This window comes from Heteronotia binoei, chromosome 5, assembly GCF_032191835.1.
Source record: "Heteronotia binoei isolate CCM8104 ecotype False Entrance Well chromosome 5, APGP_CSIRO_Hbin_v1, whole genome shotgun sequence".
Taxonomy (NCBI): domain Eukaryota; kingdom Metazoa; phylum Chordata; class Lepidosauria; order Squamata; family Gekkonidae; genus Heteronotia; species Heteronotia binoei.
In genome coordinates, this window is record NC_083227.1 from 3,537,669 (window position 1) to 3,551,386 (window position 13,718).

The following is a 13,718-nucleotide window of genomic DNA, read 5'->3' on the forward strand; positions in this document are numbered from 1 at the left end:
GAATGGGGTACAGTGAGAAGAAGACTGCAGATAGATATTTCACCCTTCTCTCTGAATTAGAGACTCCCAGTGGCTTACAATCTCCTATCTCTTCCTCCCCCACAACAGACGCCCTGTGAGGTGGGTGGGGCTGCGAGAGCTCTCACAGAAGCTGCCCTTTCAAGGACAACTCTTGCGAAAGCCGTGGCTAAGCCAAGGCTAGGGCCGGCCCTTTAACTAGGCCGGTGCGGGGCCCAGGAGGGCGCTGGAATGACCCTCCCACCCTTGCCTCCCTGGCGAGGGAAATACCGGCAAAAGCGGCTCAAGGGAGCCGCGCTCCTGCACTGCAGAGCGCACACAGGGCTGCCTGTCGCTCTGCTGGCTGCGTCAGATGCAGGGACGGAGCTGGGGCAACACCACAGAGCGCCCTGCGGTGAAAGCGCGCAGCTGCTCCCCGCTGCTTTCGGAGGGGGCGAAGCACCCTGCCTAAAGCGCTGTTCTGCCTCAAGCCATGGCTGCCAAAGGCCATTCCAGCAGCTGCATGTGGAGGAGTGGGGAATCAAACCTGGGTCTCCCAGATAAGAGAGCTATGGCTGACCGAAGGCCATTCCAGCAGCTGCAAGTGGAGGAGTGGGGAATCAAACCCGGTTCTCACAGATAAGAGAGCTATGGATGACCCAAGGCCATTCTAGCAGGTGCAAGTGGAGGAGTGGGGAATCAAACCCGGTTCTCCCAGATAAGAGAGCTATGGCTGACCCAAGGCCATTCCAGCAGCTGCAAGTGGAGGAGTGGGGAATCAAACCCGGTTCTCCCAGATAAGAGAGCTCTGGCTGACCCAAAGCCATTCCAGCAGCTGCAAGTGGAGGAGTGGGGAATCAAACCCGGTTCTCCCAGATAAGAGAGCTCTGGCTGACCCAAGGCCATTCCAGCAGGTGCAAGTGGAGGAGTGGGGAATCAAACCCGGTTCTCCCAGATAAGAGAGCTATGGCTGACCCAAGGCCATTCCAGCAGCTGCAAGTGGAGGAGTGGGGAATCAAACCCGGTTCTCCCAGATAAGAGAGCTATGGCTGACCCAAGGCCATTCCAGCAGCTGCAAGTGGAGGAGTGGGGAATCAAACCCGGTTCTCCCAGATAAGAGAGCTATGGCTGACCCAAGGCCATTCCAGCAGCTGCAAGTGGAGGAGTGGGGAATCAAACCCGGTTCTCCCAGATAAGAGAGCTCTGGCTGACCCAAGGCCATTCCAGCAGGTGCAAGTGGAGGAGTGGGGAATCAAACCCGGTTCTCCCAGATAAGAGAGCTATGGCTGACCCAAGGCCATTCCAGCAGCTGCAAGTGGAGGAGTGGGGAATCAAACCCGGTTCTCCCAGATAAGAGAGCTCTGGCTGACCCAAGGCCATTCCAGCAGGTGTAAGTGGAGGAGTGGGGAATCAAACCCGGTTCTCCCAGATAAGAGAGCTATGGCTGACCCAAGGCCATTCCAGCAGGTGTAAGTGGAGGAGTGGGGAATCAAACCCGGTTCTCCCAGATAAGAGAGCTATGGCTGACCCAAGGCCATTCTAGCAGGTGTAAGTGGAGGAGTGGGGAATCAAACCCGGTTCTCCCAGATAAGAGAGCTCTGGCTGACCCAAGGCCATTCTAGCAGGTGCAAGTGGAGGAGTGGGGAATCAAACCCGGTTCTCCCAGATAAGAGAGCTATGGCTGACCCAAGGCCATTCCAGCAGCTGCAAGTGGAGGAGTGGGGAATCAAACCCGGTTCTCCCAGATAAGAGAGCTATGGCTGACCCAAGGCCATTCCAGCAGGTGTAAGTGGAGGAGTGGGGAATCAAACCCGGTTCTCCCAGATAAGAGAGCTATGGCTGACCCAAGGCCATTCCAGCAGGTGTAAGTGGAGGAGTGGGGAATCCAACCTGGTTCTCCCAGATAAGAGAGCTGTGGCTGACCCAAGGCCATTCCAGCAGCTGCAAGTGGAGGAGTGGGGAATCAAACCCGGTTCTCCCAGATAAGAGAGCTATGGCTGACCCAAGGCCATTCTAGCAGCTGCATGTGGAGGAGTGGGGAATCAAACCCGGTTCTCCCAGATAAGAGAGCTATGGCTGACCCAAGGCCATTCCAGCAGCTGCAAGTGGAGGAGTGGGGAATCAAACCCGGTTCTCCCAGATAAGAGAGCTATGGCTGACCCAAGGCCATTCCAGCAGGTGTAAGTGGAGGAGTGGGGAATCAAACCCGGTTCTCCCAGATAAGAGAGCTATGGCTGACCCAAGGCCATTCCAGCAGGTGTAAGTGGAGGAGTGGGGAATCCAACCTGGTTCTCCCAGATAAGAGAGCTGTGGCTGACCCAAGGCCATTCCAGCAGGTGCAAATGGAGGAGTGGGGAATCAAACCCGGTTCTCCCAGATAAGAGAGCTATGGCTGACCCAAGGGCATTCCAGCATCTGCAAGTGGAGGAGTGGGGAATCAAACCCGGTTCTCCCAGATAAGAGAGCTCTGGCTGACCCAAGGCCATTCTAGCAGCTGCATGTGGAGGAGTGGGGAATCAAACCCGGTTCTCCCAGATAAGAGAGCTATGGCTGACCCAAGGCCATTCTAGCAGCTGCATGTGGAGGAGTGGGGAATCAAACCCGGTTCTCCCAGATAAGAGAGCTCTGGCTGACCCAAGGCCATTCTAGCAGCTGCATGTGGAGGAGTGGGGAATCAAACCCGGTTCTCCCAGATAAGAGAGCTATGGCTGACCCAAGGCCATTCCAGCATCTGCAAGTGGAGGAGTGGGGAATCAAACCTGGTTCTCCCAGATAAGAGAGCTATGGCTGACCCAAGGCCATTCCAAAAGCTGCATGTGGAGGAGTGGGGAATCAAACCTGGTTCTCCCAGATAAGAGAGCTTTGGCTGGCCCAAGGCCATTCCAAAAGCTGCATGTGGAGGAGTGGGGAATCAAACCTGGTTCTCCCAGATAAGAGAGCTTTGGCTGGCCCAAGGCCATTCCAGCAGCTGCAAGTGGAGGAGGGGGGAATCAAACCTGGTTCTCCCAGATAAGAGAGCTCTGGCTGACCCAAGGCCATTCCAGCAGCTGCAAGTGGAGGAGTGGAGAATCAAACCCGGTTCTCCCAGATAAGAGAGCTCTGGCTGACCCAAGGCCATTCCAGCAGCTGCAAGTGGAGGAGTGGGGAATCCAACCCAGTTCTCCCAGATAAGAGAGCTCTGGCTGACCCAAGGCCATTCCAGCAGCTGCATGTGGAGGAGGGGGGAATCAAACCCGGTTCTCCCAGATAAGAGTCCGCACGCTTCACCACTGCACCAAACTGGCTCTCTGAGCAGAGCTACCTATAGCTGGTAGGCAGTGGTTTAGAATGCAAAGTGGTACAAAGTTAATATCCAAATGGCAAAATAGTGAAACAAATTGAAAGAACATTTGGTCTGCATAGCATTTGCATGGGAAACCAATAAAACAGTAACATGTCAGAATGGGAGAATGAGGTAATAAGTGTCTCTTAATTATGGTATTGCTAGGAAGTCTGGGTTAAAATGGACGGAAGCCGTGTTGGATCAGGCCAATGGCCCATCCAGTCCGACACTCTGTGTCACACAGTGGCCAAAAGCCAGGGGCCATCAGGAGGTCCACCAGTGAGAAGCCCTCCCTATGCTGCCCCCCAAGCACCAAGAATACAGAGCATCACTTGTCCCAGGCAGAGAGTTCCATCTATCCCTTGTGGCTAATAACCACTGATGAACTTCTGCTCCAGATGTTGATCCGAAGCCCAAGACTTCTTGTCTTGCGAGAAAAATACCTTCTGAAAGGCATTCCCTTTTCCCTGGATCCAGCCGCTTTCCTGGCTTCTTGTAATCATCTAGGAAGGGTTTGGATCAGCACTGAGAGAAGTGGTTCACTCATCCCGAAGCCCTTCTCCTCATCCTTGTGCAAAATCCACAAAACTGCAAGGAGACTATCTTACACTGCAGACCTTTGAAGACCAAACTGCTGGACTGGTAGAATGCCAGTTGGTGCCTGCCAGATGTGATTTCGTCTACCAAAAATGCTCACTACCATCTCACAGCACATTTGAGGTTGCACAGCCCCCCAGGAGGAGGAGGAGTCCCTCCCCTGTCCTCTGCCGCCCCCCCCCGCCCTCCCCCTCGACGAAGGGGCAGCCCTTCCACCCCAGCCCCTCTCGCCCTCTTGCAGCCCGGGGGGGGGGGAGGGAATGCATGGGGGGCATGTCGGGGTCAGTCCCTCTGGACCACGGAAGAGCCGCCACCCTCCCCCCCCCCCGCCTGCCACCTTCTCTCTCTGGGGGGGGGGGCTGCTGCAAGAGGGAGGGGAGAGCCTCTGGCAGGGAGGGGGCAAGAAGCCTTGGAAGGCGGGGGGGGGGGCGCAGAGAAAGGGATGCATCTGACCCTCCTCCGTTTCCAAAGGAGGCCCCTTTTTAAGCCAGCCCCCCGGCAGCAGAGTTACTCCCGAGGAGCCCCACTGCGTTGCACAGGGCCCGGTAGCCCGGCTGGAGCTCTTCCTGGAGGGGGGGGTCGCCTTTCCCCTTCCTCTGCAGCACTTTTGTTCTTCAGCAGCACAGTCGAGTTCGACTCTCTGCGACCCCCTGAACCGCCGGGCCCTCCTGTCTCCCACCCTCCCCCGAAGTCTGCTCGAATTTGTGTTTGTTGCATCGGTAACGCTGCCCAGCCATCTCCTCTTGTGCCGCCCCCTTCTTCTTTGGCCCTCCGTCTTTCCCAGCATCAGAATCCTCTCCAGGGAGGGCTCCCTTCTCATTGGGTGGCCAAAGTATTTGAGCTGCAGCTTCAGCATCTGACCTTCCAGGGAACAGTCTGGGTGGATTTCCCTGAGGACTGACTGACTGGATCTCCTTGCAGCCCAAGGGACTCTCAGGAGTCTTCTCCAGGGAGGGCTCCCTCCTCATTGGGTGGCCAAAGGATTGGAGCTTCAGCTTCAGCCTCTGACCTTCCAGGGAACAGTCTGGGTTGATTTCCCTGAGGACTGACTGACTGGCTCTCCTTGCAGTCCAAGGGACTCTCCAGAGCCTTCTCCAGGGAGTGCTCCCTTCTCCTTGGGTGGCCAAAGGATTGGAGCTGCAGCTTCAGCCTCTGACCTTCCAGGGAACAGTCTGGGTTGATTTCCCTGAGGACTGACTGACTGGATCTCCTTGCAGTCCAAGGGACTCTCCAGAGTCTTCTCCAGGGAGTGCTCCCTTCTCCTTGGGTGGCCAAAGGATTGGAGCTGCAGTTTCAGCATCTGACCTTCCAGGGAACAGTCTGGGTGGATTTCCCTGAGGACTGACTGACTGGATCTCCTTGCAGTCCAAGGGACTCTCCAGAGTCTTCTCCAGGGAGGGCTCCCTTCTCATTGGGTGGCCAAAGGATCTGAGCTGCAGTTTCAGCATCTGACCTTCCAGGGAACAGTCTGGGTTGATCTCCCTGAGGACTGACTGACTGGATCTCCTTGCAGCCCAAGGGACTCTCAGGAGTCTTCTCCAGGGAGGGCTCCCTTCTCATTGGGTGGCCAAAGGATCTGAGCTTCAGCTTCAGCATCTGACCTTCCAGGGAACAGTCTGGGTTGGTTTCCCTGAGGACTGACTGACTGGATCTCCTTGCAGCCCAAGGGACTCTCCAGAGTCTTCTCCAGGGAGGGCTCCCTTCTCATTGGGTGGCCAAAGGATCTGAGCTGCAGTTTCAGCATCTGACCTTCCAGGGAACAGTCTGGGTTGATCTCCCTGAGGACTGACTGACTGGATCTCCTTGCAGCCCAAGGGACTCTCCAGAGTCTTCTCCAGGGAGGGCTCCCTTCTCATTGGGTGGCCAAAGGATCTGAGCTGCAGTTTCAGCATCTGACCTTCCAGGGAACAGTCTGGGTTGATCTCCCTGAGGACTGACTGACTGGATCTCCTTGCAGCCCAAGGGACTCTCAGGAGTCTTCTCCAGCACCGCAGCTCAAGAGCATCTCTTCTTCTGCGCTCGGCCTTCCTTCTGGTCCAGCTCTCACAGCCATGCATGACTCCTGGGAAGACCATCGCTTGGACTGCACGGACTTTGGTTGGCAGCCTGATGTCTCTGCTTTTATTCGACTGCCCAGGTTCGCCACAGCTTTCTGCAGCACAGGAAGGGTTAAAGGAGCCGAGCTGCTGGCTAGAGAGGCCGTGCAATGGGGGGGGGGGGAGGCGCATTTCCTGGGGGTTGGCCGAGGGAGGGGTTTGCATTTGCAGGGCTGCGGAGGGGGCTGCAAAGAAGCAGCTGCAAGAGCTTCCCGGGAGGTCTACTCAGAAGTAAGGCACGGGGGGGGGCAGCCTCGAGATCTTGCAAGGGGGGGAGGGAGGGGGGTTATCTTTTTCAGCCGCGGGGTGGGGGGGTGGCAACTCTGGGGAAGTTGCTGGAAATTGGGCGCGGAGGGAGATTCCGGAAAAGGAGATCTGAAGAGGGAAGAAGGCCACAGAGCCCCCCCCCCCCCCCCATCCCAAGACAGCCATTCTCTCGGTGCAGCTGGACTCCTCCTTTGAGTGCCACAGCTGTGAGCCTGACTACGCACCCGCAGCAGTGCTTTGCAAACTCTGTGCAGGGGGAGAGGAGACACAGCTGTTGCAGCCACGTTGCCCCCCTCCCCTCCTCCCTCCACAGCTCACTTGACAGATTCCATCTCAAATTATAACTCCAGAGATCAGTGTGAGGGCAGGAAGCGGCTGCTTTGGAGGGTGGACTCGATGCCCCCATCCCCTCGCCTCCCCAGGCACCAGCCCCCCCCCCCCAATTGCCAGGAATCTCCTAACCTGGAGTTGGCAACCTTGTGCATTCCGCAGAGTCTCCCACCTCCCCCGGCCCCCCTTCCTCCCAGCAGCCCTGGTGCCCTCACTGGGAGAGGCCTCAGGAAGGGGACTGAGCCCCGTTCCCCAAGCAAACCCCACCCCGGGCACAATCCCAGTCTAGGCCAGCGCCAGAGTAACATTCGCCCTACACCAGCAGGGCACCGGGGTGGCTTTGGGTGGGCAGATCACCTGGCACACTTGGTAGCCCTCAAGAGCTGGGATTGGCTTGTTCCCAAATAGGCTGGACTCTGGGAAAGGGCCCTTCTGTCAGGGGGAGTTGCCCCCCACCCCCACGGAGTTCTTGCCTGACTCTTCAGGGCTGCTATGGAAGAGATGTGCACCAAGGGAAAGGGGTCACCAGTCTCTCGTGTCCTTTGGGGGCTCTGCTTTCCCTTAGGAATTAGGCCCCAGGACAGACGGAGCCAAAGGGATGAGAAGCTCAGCTTGTAAATTCTCTGAAGAGCCCAACCAAGACACTTCACTTCCCCCCAAAACCAAGCTGGCAATATATATAGCAAAATGATATTAAACCTGTTCTACACACCTCCCAAGATGGTGGCGCAGAGCGGTCAGCTGCAGTATTGCAGTCCAAGCTCTTTGCTCACGACCTGAGTTCGATCCTGCTGGAAGCTGGGTTCAGGTAGCCGGCTCCAGGTTGACTCAACCTTCCATCCTTCTGAGGTTGGTAAAATGAGTCCCCAGCTTGCTGGGGGGGGAAGTGTAGATGACTGGGGAAGGCAAGGGCAAACCACCTCGTAAAAAGTCTGCCGTGAAAACGACTCACCCCAGAGTCTGAAACGACTGGTGCTTGCACAGGGGACGACCTTTACCTTACAGACCACAAGAAGCCCTTTTTTTTATTTCCAAAAAGTTTTATTAGTTTCAGAAAAAGATAGGGAAAATAAAAAGCACAATACATTCCGGTGTTATTTTGCATAGGAATGCTTTCAAAAAGCTTAATTCTACAATAATTTCTTTAAATAAATTATTCCCTGTTATTTTGGCTCAACTATACAGAACCCCTTTTTTTCTTATCCACCTGAGTAATTCTAATTTGTCCCCTAAGCATATGAAGGTTTGTGGGTTTTGGTGGTGTATTTCTGTTCTCATTTTTCTTTGTGACATGTTACTGCCTGCCTCTCTCCTTCCCCCAGAGAGAAGCCTCTCCAGAAACAAGGGAATAGACGGCCATCTAACAGCAGTGCTGATCCTGTGAAATTAAAGGGAGTCCACTGTGGCGCAGAGTGGTAAAGCTGCAATACTGCAGTCGGAGCCCTCTGCTCACGACCTGAGTTCGATCCCCGGCGGAAGCTGGGTTCAGGTAGCCGACTCCAGGTCGACTCAGCCTTCCATCCTTCCGAGGTCGGTACTCAGCTTACTGGGGAGAATGTGTAGATCAGGGGTGGGCAACGGTAGCTCTCCAGATGTTTTTTGCCTACGACTTCCATCAGCCCCAGCCATCATGGCCAATGGCTGGGGCTGATGGAAACTGTAGGCAAAAAACATCTGGAGAGCTACCGTTGGCCACCCCTGGTGTAGATGACTGAGGAGGGCAATGGCAAACCACCTCATAAAAAGTCTGCCGTGAAAACCTTGTGAAAGCAACGTCACCCCAGAGTCAGAAATGACTGGTGCTTACACAGGAGACTACTTTTACCTTTTCTTAGTCCCCTGTGCAAGCACCAGTTGTTTCGACTCTGGGGTGACTTCGCATCACGATGTTCCCACGGCAGACTTTTTAATGGGGTGGTTTGCCATTGCCTTAGGGGAGGTATTTGTGAATTTCCTGCATTTAGGTGGTTGGACTAGATGACCCTGACGTCTCTTACAAGTCTATGATTCTATGGATGAAGGCACCTTTCCACAGACGGAGATGACTCAGTGGAAGGGGCAGGAGATGGAAGAGCAGGACCCAGAAGGAGCTGGGACTGGCAAGAGAGCAAGCAAAGGGCCCCTTCCCCTCCAAGCTGGGAGTGGTGCTGAATTCTGGGAAACAGAGATTATAGCTAAGGACACCGTGACCTCAGATGTGCATTGCCAGCGCTTCCGGCAATTCGGCTACCATGAGTCTGATGGGCCCCGAGAGGTTTGCAGCCAGCTCCATGGACTTTGCAGCCAGTGGCTGGAGCCGGAGAGGCACACCAAGAAGCAGATCGTGGACCTGGTGATCCTGGAGCAGTTCCTGACTCTCCTGCCCCAGGAAATGCAGGGCTGGGTCAGAGGATGTGGGCCGGAGACCAGTTCCCAGGCGGTGGCCCTGGCCGAAGGTTTCCTCCTGAGCCAGGCAGAGGAGAAGAGGCAGGCAGGACAGGTGAGGGGATTCCCTCCAGGTGTGTCCAATTCAAGCAACGATATCTGGCCTTCTCCTACACTGTCCCTGAGAGATATTTCTCCAAGCATTAATCATCCAAATGGGAGATTTAACAGCCTCCTAACTTACCTTTCAGGGTGTCTGTTGTGGGGAGAGAAAGGGAAGGAGATTGTAAACTGGTCTGAGACTGCAAGTGAAGGAATCCTTCCTTCCTCCCTCCCTTCCTCAGCCTCTTCTACTAGAGAATTTCTTCTCCCTCTCCCACCAGGTCAGCTGCTGGAAGGGTGCAGAGTCTGGGAGTGGGGCAGGATCCATTCCTTGGTCTTTTTCCATTCCATCTCTTACCCCCCTCCCTCCCTGCTGTTACAGATGTGGGCCACATCTGTGAAGATAGAAGCTGCATTCCCTGAGGCGGAAGGAGCTTCCTTGGAGCAAGGGCAGAAGAGGGCGCAGGCCGTGGAGCGTGCCCAAGGTGCCCTCTCCTGTGGTAAGGGCCTTTTGTGCCTGGGTGTGTTTGGGGCAGCCTGTAAATGGATAGACAGTTCAGATCAGGGGAAATAATTAAATTATTTGATGTCATGTTTCATCTGGCAGAAAACCTGATTCTGAAGTTCGCCATGCCAACAGACACTCTGAAACTCATCCGTATTTCCCTCGAGGCTCCAGACATGCTCACGTCACATGTGGGCCAAATGGGACAGTGACGTGTCACGTGACATCATTCTCCACCCCCCTCCTTTCCCCCCCAGCCTGACTCAGGTTTCCCAGAAGTCTGATATATCCTGGTAGCTTTTATAATCCCCGAGGCTCAGAATTCAGTGAGAAATATTTTAAAATGGGTTGAGTGTACACAGGGTGAGGGGGGGGGGGCGGGTGAAGCAGGGTCCAAACCAGCAACTGGAAAGTCCTGGAAAACACCCTTCTTTCCTCCTTTGTCTCAGGAACAGGCAGTGGAGAGATGCTGTTGAGCCGTCTTCTTTTCAGAGGTGTGGAAACGGCTGCTGCACCTGCAGCCCAGGTAGGGGATCTGAGCAGGGGACAGCCTGGGACCCCCTCCCTTCTTAGAGGGGCTTTTGCTCCTGCAGTTTCTAGCAGGTGAGAGAGGCTCTGGAGGCCACTCCCTCTACCCACCCCCAGCCACACATCCTGCACCTTCCCAGACAATCCCTCCCTTGTGCAGTCTCTGCCTGGTGTGACCTCTGAAGAGGAGGGATCTGCTTTTTCTTCCAGGGCCCCTTTTCCTTGGAGGAGGTGTCCGTGTCTCTCTCTGAGGCTGAGTGGGCCCTGCTGGATCCGGGACAGAGAGCTCTCTACCGGGAAGTCATGCTGGAGAACTATGGGATCGTGGCCTCTCTGGGTAAGGATCTTTCTTGTGTGCCAGAGGTGTGAGTAGCTGTCGTTGTGATGAGGCTTGTGTCAAAACACTGAACAACAAATACACCGTTTTGAGTTCTGTCCTGCTACTTGCCAGTGTTGTGGCCATCACCCGAGCCAGAGAAAGCGTCCTGACTTGAGGCAAAGGTGGGATGAAAGGGATGAAGGGGCCAGATCCTCATTTCTCTGTGGTCTGCCTTTTCAACACTCCTTTCCCCTGGATGATCTGACAGTTTTTGCACAAAGCTCTTGTGTCAGGAGTTGAGCCCCCAGCCCCATTCAGAGACTCAACAGCCAGAGTTCTAAGAGGGGTGATTCGTAGATCTTTTACTGTGTCTCGATAAGCAGGAGGAAAACGCTTGTCTCTCTGTACCAACAAACATCCGTATTCTCTGAATTTTCCTTCACAAAACATAATATTTTATACCTTTCTAATAACAAAGCTGGCACGCTTAACATAAGGTAGAAGGATGATGTTTGGTTCCAAAGTTCTCTCTTCTGAGTATTTTGGGGAGAGGTGGGAGGTTAGTTAAGGTCAGCCTAGCTGGACGAAGCCAAAGGGCCTGCAAAACTGCGCTCTTCCGCCAGGCATTTTTGAATTAAAATCGACAGCAACAGGAAGGTAGAAACTAATCCATCTGGCCCACCTCGAACATCACACAGTGACTGGGGATCTTTTTCTTATAGGACATCCAGCAGAAATACTTGAGCAATAAAATCTAAACACCGATGGAGTTGGAAGTATCCGCCATATTTAATACATTTTAATACATCAATTGGCCTTCACCGATTAAGGGATACTGCTAGTGAAATCTATATTATAGCACCAGTATATTAATTTTTAATGATTTTAGTGATTTTAGAGTTTTAGTAGAATTTTAATTAATGTGTTAATTAGTTATGTTTAAATACCTTGTAAACTAATGTATTGACGATGTTGTTAGCCACCCTGAGCCTGCTTCGGCGGGGAGGGCGGGATACAAATAAAATTGATTGATTGATTGATACATCAATATATCTGATCTATAAGCACTTACTAATTTATCTAATTGTTTTATTTATGATGTACTTGTATTTCTATTTTTAATCTAATAATATTGGTCTTTTGACCTCTTAATGTGAGCCTCCCTGTGCCTGCTTCAGCGAGGAGGGTGGGTCACAAATTGAATGAATGAATGAATGAATGAATGAATGAATGAATGAATGAATGAAGAGCTGTCAGTCCTTTCCTTCTGCAGTCAAATGGATGAATTTGGATGTTACCTTCCCGCCCAGGTGCTAACACTCTCTCTCTCCCATTATTCCAGCAGAGGATGGTCAGAGGAATGAGGAGGGTGAGGAACTTCATCTACAATTGCCAGACAGAGTTAATAATGAAGTCATAAGAGGAAACAACAGGGATAAAAGCACACCTAATAGAAAGAAAGACAGCTGTTTGGTTAAGGAAAGTTATGGAAGAAAACGTAAGATACATTTTCCAAAGCACAATGTAATGAAGACAAGTAAAACCATTCAGTTTGGAAAATACTTCAAATATAGATCACAGTTTCCTGTGAAGCAAAGAATACACAGAGGAGAGAAACCTTCAGAGTGTGGAAAGAAATTCAATCAGAGTAGAAATCTCCAGCAGCATAGAATATGCAAAGATGATAACCGTTTTGAATGCTCTGAGTGTGGAAAGAGATTGAGTAGCAATGGCCATCTTCAAGTCCATCAGAGAACCCACACAGGTGAGAAACCAAATGAATGCTCAGAGTGTGGAAAAAGATTCAGTAGCAATGGCCATCTTCAAGTCCATCAGAGAACCCACACAGGTGAGAAACCAAATGAATGCTCAGAGTGTGGAAAAAGATTCAGTAGCAATGGCCACCTTCAAGAACATCAGAGAACTCACACAGGTGAGAAACCATTTGAATGCTCAGATTGTGGAAAAAGGTTCAGTCGGAGTGGTGGACTTCAACGGCATCAAAGATCTCACACAGGGGAGAAACCTTTTGAGTGCTCAGAGTGTGGAAAGAGATTCAGTCAGAGTGGTGGACTTCAACAGCATCAAAGATCTCACACAGGAGAGAAACCTTTTGAATGCTCAGAGTGTGGAAAGAGATTCAGTCTGAGTTCCAATCTTCAACGGCATCAAAGATCCCACACAGGTGATAAACCGTTTGAATGCTCAGAGTGTGGAAAGAGATTCAGTCAGAGTGGCAGTCTTCAACGGCATCAAAGATCTCACACAGGAGAGAAACCTTTTGAATGCTCAGAATGTGGAAAGAGATTCAGTGAGAGTGGCAGTCTTCACCAACATCAGAGAACCCACAGAGGCGAGAAACTTTTTGAATGTTCAGAGTGTAGGAAGAGATTTGGTACAAGTAGTCATCTTCAAGTGCATCAGAGAATCCACACAGGGGAAAAACCTTTTGAATGCTCAGAGTGTGGGAAGAGATTTAGTCTGAGTGGCACTCTTCAGTATCATCTAAGAACCCACAGAGGGGAGAAACCTTTTGAGTGCTCAGAGTGTGGAAAGAGATTCAGTCAGAGTGGCCATCTTCAAAAACATCAGAGAACCCACACAGGAGAGAAACCATTTGACTGCTCAGAGTGTGGAAAGAGATTCAGTCAGAGTTCCAGTCTTCAGCGGCATCAGAGAATCCACACAGGAGAGAAACCTTTTGAATGCTCAGAGTGTGGTAAGAGATTCAGTATGAGTGGCAGTCTTCAAAAGCATCAGAGAATCCACACAGGGGAGAAACCTTTTGAATGCTCAGTGTGTGGAATGAGATTCAAGCAGAGTGGCCATCTTCAATACCATGAAAGAAGCCACACAGGGGAGAAATGTTTTGAATGCTCAGAATGTGGGAAAAGATTGAGTAGACGTACTCATCTTCAAAGTCATCAAAGAATCCACACAGGGGAGAAACCATTTGAATGCTCAGAATGTGGAAAGAGATTCACTGAGAGAGGCCATCTTCAAAAACATCAGAGGACCCACACAGGGGAGAAACCTTTTGAATGCTCAGAGTGTGGAAGAAGATTCAGTATGAGTTCCAGTCTTCAGCGGCATCAGAGAATCCACACAGGAGAGAAACCTTTTGAATGCTCAGAGTGTGGTAAGAGATTCAGTCAGAGTGGCAGTCTTCAAAAGCATCAGAGAATCCACACAGGGGAGAAACCTTTTGAATGCTCAGTGTGTGGAATGAGATTCAAGCAGAGTGGCCATCTTCAATACCATGAAAGAAGCCACACGGGAGAAATGTTTTGA

At 52.3% G+C, this 13,718-nt stretch overlaps 2 protein-coding genes across 2 annotated transcripts; both read left to right on the forward strand.

The window, feature by feature from the left end:
* Positions 1-6,163: 6,163 nt before the first annotated feature.
* On the forward strand, positions 6,164-9,217 carry LOC132571399 (zinc finger and SCAN domain-containing protein 21-like; the record flags this gene model as incomplete). Its single annotated transcript, XM_060238195.1, has 3 exons — positions 6,164-6,243; positions 7,932-8,139; positions 8,574-9,217. A coding segment is annotated over exon 3 (597 nt), but the record flags the coding sequence as incomplete, so codon positions are not given.
* A 240-nt stretch (positions 9,218-9,457) lies between these two features.
* On the forward strand, positions 9,458-13,718 carry LOC132571400 (oocyte zinc finger protein XlCOF6-like). The gene is made up of 5 exons (XM_060238196.1): positions 9,458-9,575; positions 10,030-10,106; positions 10,319-10,445; positions 11,770-12,780; positions 12,865-13,718. The coding sequence occupies exons 1-5, from the start codon at positions 9,458-9,460 to the stop codon at positions 13,716-13,718; spliced, it is 2,187 nt and encodes a 728-aa protein (XP_060094179.1).